The sequence below is a fragment of the Priapulus caudatus genome, unplaced genomic scaffold (genome assembly GCF_000485595.1).
Source record: "Priapulus caudatus unplaced genomic scaffold, Priapulus_caudatus-5.0.1 Scaffold365, whole genome shotgun sequence".
Lineage (NCBI taxonomy): Eukaryota > Metazoa > Priapulida > Priapulimorpha > Priapulimorphida > Priapulidae > Priapulus > Priapulus caudatus.
This window is the reverse complement of record NW_014577426.1, coordinates 7,952-15,212: the sequence shown is the minus strand read 5'-3', so window position 1 is coordinate 15,212 and position 7,261 is coordinate 7,952. Positions and strand designations below refer to the sequence as shown.

The 7,261-nt window shown below is 44.1% G+C and overlaps 1 protein-coding gene across 1 annotated transcript in view; it reads left to right on the top strand.

Moving 5' to 3' along the window:
• Positions 1 to 5,479, top strand: part of LOC106809580 (attractin-like protein 1) — a gene marked incomplete at its 3' end in the record, with an annotated part of 41,309 nt that extends 35,830 nt beyond the window's left edge. Inside the window, 1 exon segment of the mRNA XM_014812709.1 lies at positions 5,432 to 5,479. Coding sequence (XP_014668195.1) covers positions 5,432 to 5,479 — 48 coding nt within the window.
• Between the last annotated feature and the right edge of the window lie 1,782 nt (positions 5,480 to 7,261).

Here is a 7,261-nt window from a genome sequence, read left to right as displayed (position 1 = left end):
GCTGACCGACAGGAGAATGATGATGATGATGATGATGATGATGATGATGATGATGATGATGATGATGATGATAATGATGATGATGATGATGATAGCGAGGAGGAGGAGGAGGAGGGGAAGGAGGAGAAGGAGGAGGAGGCACAGCATCCTTTATCGCGTGCGGCGACCACCCGTTTTGTCTGACCGACTGAGCTTCACAGAATCGTCAGCGCATTTTCTTAGCATCCCTCTCAGCATCCCTCATCTTCTCAGCAGCAGTAGCAGCAGCAGCAGCAGCAGCAGCAGCAGCAGCAGCAGCAGCAGCAGCAGCAGCAGCAGCAGCGGTCAATGTACGGCCTCCCTCCCTCCCGCAGCGTCAGCGGCGGCGGCGGCGGCGGCAGCAATCATGGTACGGTGCCGCCGCGGCGGCATGCGATCACAGATGGACACGCGCACGGCATCAGCTTTTCTAATCACAGGTGAAGGTCTTCGGACAGGTGAGTAAGGACAGGTGAGGTGATTAGAGGTGAGCAGGTGAGTAGCTTCGTGCTTAGATCTTAGAAGCTGTATTAGAGATATGATTGTCATTATGTCTCTCTCTCTCTCTCTCTCTCTCTCTCTCTCTCTCTCTCTCTCTTTCTCTCTCTCTCTCTCCCCTCTCCCTCTCTCTATACTTCTGTGGCTGTCCTTGTCTTGTTTTTACCAATTCGTGTTGACTGGTATGCCGTCGCTGCGGTGCCGGTGGGCAATCATCAACGAAGTGATCGTTACAAACATTCACTATTGATCTTGTTGTGCATTTGGGAGGGAAGCATCGAGAGCTGTGTGGCAACCCGGGGCCCTCTGACACGATTCGTTATTTGTCTAATACTCACAGTAATACCCCCCTCCCCCCACCCACGTTACGAAAGTAGTCAGTGCGTTCTGGAGAAAGAAAGTTAGTAACGGGAAAATCCCGTAATGCGAGTCGCACTGAGGCGAGAGAGTTTTTCGATGGAAACCCTCCATTTATATCCTCGAAATATTCTCTAACGTGATGTGTGTAGAAAAGAGAGTTTTTCGATAGTAAAAACCCCGTTTATTCGTTCGTGAAAAACACACAAGAATGGGAAAAAATCCATTAGTACGTGTGTGTGAATTTAGGGTAACCCTAGTTGAGGTGATGATGGGTTTTTACCGTGATGTCATCGGAGCATGTGAGGGAGACGTGGCAGCCCAGCGTACAGAGAAATATTTACCTGCTGCTTCGATGCACATATTGGTGAACATGGGATAATGTACGCCTTCTCTCTCCGTTCAAATTTCGTAGCGTTGATGTGTAATTAATTGTAACAATTAAATTAGGTATCTGTAACAAATACATGTGGGTATAGACGATTTGTTATACAGTAAGTACATTTGTATGCAGTAAAATCCTAGAGTCTACTATCCCTTTAATTGATTCCCTGTTTCGCAGTTTTTCGACCAGTGATAGAATTGATCAGTCTCCATCAATACAACAATCCATCAATACAATCCATACAATCATAATAAAACGATTGTAAATACACACAAATTGTATTTACTACCAAAGTCTCCATGTTTATGTATTCTCTATCGACTAATGACTCCTTCTAAATGCAGTTCAATCACGTTCAATAATGCCGTTCAAATGCTCCTCTGCAACACCACAATTTCGTCGCACGCACACCACTGTGCACAAACTCACAGAAACATAGAGATTTTTCTGTGAGTTTTGCACAGTGGTGTGCGTGCAGTGAAATTGTGTTGCAGAAGAGAATTTGAACGGCATTTACGGGACAATGTTACAAATAATAGACGAAATAGCAAAGATGAACACTAAGACTTTGGTAGTAAATACATTTCCTGTTTAGTCACCATCACTTTTATTATTGAAACGTTCCAAAATGCCCGTTGATACATCGTGCTGGGCAGAGCTAACAATCAGAATCAGAGCTCATTGTCAGTCGGCTGCTTTCATCGCAAAATGATGAGTCAGCATCGTGTAAGATGTAGCGCGAGCCCCACCTTTGTTTAAAATTCATGATTCAAGAAGGAGTGGTTTATAGCGTCAATATCCGTGGTTGGCACCTATGCGCACCGCTACCTGCGAGGTATTGTATTGTTTTGCTTGCTAATTGTGTGGGATCCGTACCTGTCGATGAATCATGAATTCACTTCTTCTTACGGAGGCTGATTGTGTACGTTTGTGCAGATATTACTTGAATTGTGTATGCTCATGCGTGATGTGTAGACCCCGAGAGGTTACCACGTGTAATTAGCAACCACCTTAATTCCTTAAGGGCCGGACACACTAGGCGATTTTTCAGGCGAGTGAGTTGCGCGAGTGAGTGGCGCGACTGAGTGGACACACTAGGCGAATATCAGCGCGATTCATCGGCGATTTTTCTCCCGCTGGCAACACTAAAAACACTCGTGCAACCTAGATTGATCATTGCATCATTTCATTGTGTAACCATGACAATAGTTACTAGCGTCGAAATCATCGCTTAATAATGCACAATCTGAAAAAAAATATAGCAAAATATAGTTTCACATAATAGCGGATATTTTACTGATTATACCACTTGAAAAACATAAGAATTATGCTGTATAGTAGTGATGTCCGCGATGATCGATTATAATGCGAAAATATCGATTATAGCTCAATTCGATAATCGATTATGAAACAAATAACGATTATCAAAAATACAAAAAAAAATAATAATAATTTAAAATTACTAAATCGCAACATGGACATGTATTGGTAGCGAAGTAGAAGTGCATCAGTGTGTAGTCCAGAGGACACCTTCATGAATCACTGTTAACATAGTCCTGTCTGATTGCAGCCTACACTATTAGAACACAAACAATCTTACTTACTATAATAAAAACAAGTCTTGATCATGTTTGTTTAAAACTTTAAATGTTTTAATAATAGCATTAAACCATTTCTTTTAAATTGATTAATATACTGTATAGGAACAGACATTGATATATCATACAGCAACCTTCACAGGTTAATACATGATCATAAAACATGATAATATTGAATGCTATGTTATAATTGTATATACATAGTAAGATTAAATTAAATCTAGCTATTATTAACGATTATCCGATTATAATCGATTATCGATCGGTTAAGGAAACGCGATAATCGATTATGAAATTCAGCGATTCCATCATACTGTATAGCATAGAAAATTAAGAATTCAACGCACGTGTGCGCTCGTCTTCGTTCCTGTTCGTTGGTGTCCCTGCTGTGTATAGGCACTCCTAGCACACTGTTTACTAATGCTGCTTGTCATGTGGCTTCACATTTATCGTAGCATAAATTCTCCCTGGACTGTCTGTTACGTTGTTACCGTCAGTGCGGTACCGCAGCGATGTCATCGTCGTCATCATCATCATCATCGTCGTCATCATCGTCTCATCCATCAAATCATCATCGTCATCGTCACCATGACTGTCAACAGCGTCAGTCACCATCATCATCGTCATCGTCACCATATTGTCATCATTGTCAATCATCATCATTATCGTCATCGTCACCATCATTGTCATCATTGTCATCAATCATCATCGTCACTATCATCATCCATCATATCATCATCATCATCATCATCATCGTCATCATCATCATCGTCATCGTCATCATCATTGTCACCATCATCATCATCATCGTCGTCATCTATCGTCATCATCATCATCATCACCATCATCATCATCGTCTCATCATCATCATCGTCATCATCTATCATCGTCATCATCGAACGCGTGTAATTCACTCGCTTGACCCTCTGTGAAACAAATGTTTTCTTGGTGGAGTTGAACACACATGGGGCGTGTGAGCGGGCGTGAGGGCGAGCGTGACATGTCTGAGACACGACACGCCTTGCTCGAGAATATTGCTCGTGGCTTTAATATTACTCAGGGAGTTCTCTCTCTCGCTTCTCTCTCTCTCTCTCTCTCTCTCTTCTCTTCTTCACGCTCTCTCTCTCTCTCTCTCTCTCTTCTCTCTTCTCATCCTCTCTCTCTCTATCTCTCTCTCTCTCTCTCTCTCTCTCTCTCATCACTCTCCCCCGTCTCTCTCTCTCCTCTCTCCTCACCTCGCCCTCTCTCTCTCTCCTCCTCCTCACTCCTCACTCCCCCTCTCTCTGCTCTCTCTCTCTCTCTCTCTCTCTCTCTCTCTCTCTCTCTTCTCTCTCTCTCTCTTCCCTCTCCCTCTCTATACCTCTGTGGCTGTCCTTGTCTGTTTTTTACCAATTCGTGTTTCACTGTTATCGTCGCTGTTGGGGGTGCGGTGGCAACTCATCACGAAGTGATCGTTTACAAACATTCACTTATTGATCTGTTGTGCATTTGGGAGGGAAGCATCGAGAGCTGTGTGGCAACCGGGGCCCTACTACACGATTCGTATTTGTTCTAATACTCACAGTAATACCCCCTCCCCCCACCCACGTTACGAAAGTAGTCAGTGCGTTCTGGAAGAAAGAAGTTTAAGTAACCGGAAAATCCCGTAATGCGAGTCGCCACTGAGGCGAGAGAGTTTTTCGATGGAAACCCTCCATTTATATCCTCAAAATATCTCTAACGTGAGTGTGTAGAAAAGAGAGTTTTTCGATAGCGTAAAAACCCGCGTTTATTCGTTCGTGAAAAACACACAAGATATGGGAAAAAATCCATTAGTACGTGTGTGTGAATTAGGGTAACCCTAGTTGAGGTGAATGTTGGGTTTTTACCGTGGATGTCATCGGCAGGCATGTGAGGGAGATGTGCAGCCCAGCGTACAGAGAAATATTTACCTGCTGCTTCGATGCACCATATTGGTGAACATGGGATAATGTACGCCTTCTCTCTAACTCTCTCTCTCTCTCTCTCTCTCTCTCTCTCTCTCTCCTCTCTCTCTCTCTCATCTCTCTCTCTCTCTCTCGCTCCTCGCTCTCTCTCTCTCTCGCTCTTCTGCGCTGCGACTCCCTCCTCTCTCACTTCTCTTCTCTCTCTCTCTCTCTCTCTCTCTCGCTGTCCTCTCTCTCATCTCTCTCTGGCTGTCCTTCTCTCTTCTCCTCTCTCTCTCTCTCTCTCTCTTCTCTCTCTCTCTCTCTCTCTCTCTCTCTCTCTCTCTCTCCTCTCTCTCCTCTCTCGCTCTCTCTCTCTTCGCTTGTCCTCTTCTCTCCTCTCTCTCTCTCTCTCTCCTCTCTCTCTCTCTCTCTCTCTCTCTCTCTCTCTCTCTCTCTCTCGCTGCTCTCTCTGCTCTCTCTCCTCTCTCTCGCTCTCTCTATCTCCTTGCTGCTCCCTCTCTAATACATTCGTTGCAGGCAGTCTGTTATTGTTTGCAGTAGGGCGCGGAAGCGGCGCGCGGGCGCGGCGGCGGCGGCGGTGATGAAGAGGTGTGGCTAGTGTATAGTGTGCTAAGACTAACTCTCGCTCTCTCTCTCTCTCATTGCAGTGGTCTGTTGGTGCAGCAGGACAGCAGTGGTGACAGCAGCGGTGACGGAGCACCGCGGTACCTGAGGTGACGACTCACTCTGGCAAGCCTACCTCTACTTCTACAGCGATGTCGCTGTTACACGATGCCGGATTTAGCATCACATACAGAGTGAGTGAGAAGGGTCGCGAAAACATTTAGAACGGTCGGTAAAACATGAGAACCAGTCTGGGAAACCATGAGAACAGTTTGGGAACATGAGAACAGTCTGGGAAACTTGAGAACAGTCTGAAAACATGAGACAGTCTGGAACATGAGAACAGTCTGGGGAAGACATGCAGAACGGTCACAGGAAAACTCAGAACGTTTGGGGAAAATAGAAACAGTGAATTTGAACAGTCTGGGCCATTAGGCAGAGGAACATAGAGTTTGAGAAATCTGAGAACAGAGACCTCTGGAAACTCATGAGAACAGTTCTGGCGAAACATGAGAACAGTATGAAAATAATACTCTGGGAAACATGAAACAGTCTGGGAAACATAACCGAAACAGAAACAGTCCTAGGGAAACATTAGAACGGTCTGGGGGAAACATGATTATAAACGAGTCGGTAAATATGAGATACAAGAGAACACAGGTCTGGAAACATGAGAAGCGTGTCAAGGAAAACATCAGAACGCGTTGATGGAAACATGAAACGCGTCTGGAACAGACCATAGGAAAGCTTGAAACATATGAGGTTTGGTAAACATGAGAAAGTTGGGAAAATGAAGAGAGAGATGCTCCCTCTATGTGATCATGAGAGGCTCCCTACTATGATGAGTAGGCTCCCTCTTGCATTGAAGAGAGGCTCCATTTATTTGATGATTACCTATGCAGTCACTTCCCTCCTGTTGTCTTTGCAAGGTGGGTAACTATGTAGCATTAAGCAATCATGTCGCCCGTTGTCAGGAACCAACATTAGTGCTTAACATTAGTTACCGTTAACAATTTACTTCTAGCGGTCGTTAACAGAATTTCTGTCGTTACGAGGTTCTCCAATAAAGATTAAGAGGAAATCAGGCTACGGGTTATTCCATTCTTCTAACTTACCCGATGTTTCTGCAACGGTCTGAAGAGAAAAGGTGTTAATCTCAGAGCTAACGTTAAGATATAATTTTGTGTTCTGATAGTTAGGTCCCAGGACGTAGTCCTCTAACCGCTAAGGTTCAATACCTAAAACCCAGTCAATCTAATTTACCGCAGGAGTGTATCTTGAGGTGGGTTCCGTGAGCCACCCCATTCTCCACACATTCTCACTGAAATAATCTGGAACCTATGCCCAGCTAAGGCGAACCCTCACAAGTAGATATTTAGGGATCCAGCAAAAGTCAACAACGTGAGAATCACAGACACGTAGAAGCGATAGTACGAAAGCCTTGGACATGCGCCACTGAGTGCATGGGAGAGAGAGGAGAAGGGGCGAGAGAGAGAGAAGATAGAGACAGAAGGAGACATATTATATATACATAAATACATATATAATATATAATATATTGATATATATATATTCTCGCATCCCTTTTTCTCTCTCTCTCTCTCTCTTCTCTCTCTCTCTACTCTCTATAAAGCTATGTGTAGCTAAATATATATATATATAATAATATATATATATATATATGTAGGAACGCGGTCACTGCTCCTGTGTCCAGTAATGAACCAGCTGTAACATGTTCCTGTCTAGTACGCTATTAGCAGACCAGGGGTCGCTGGGGAGGTGGTTACCTAGGCGATGACGATGGCTAGGTGACACAAATATGTTAATATTGCACATCTGTGCAGTTAGTAGTCCATTTGCTAGTTGGCGTACTA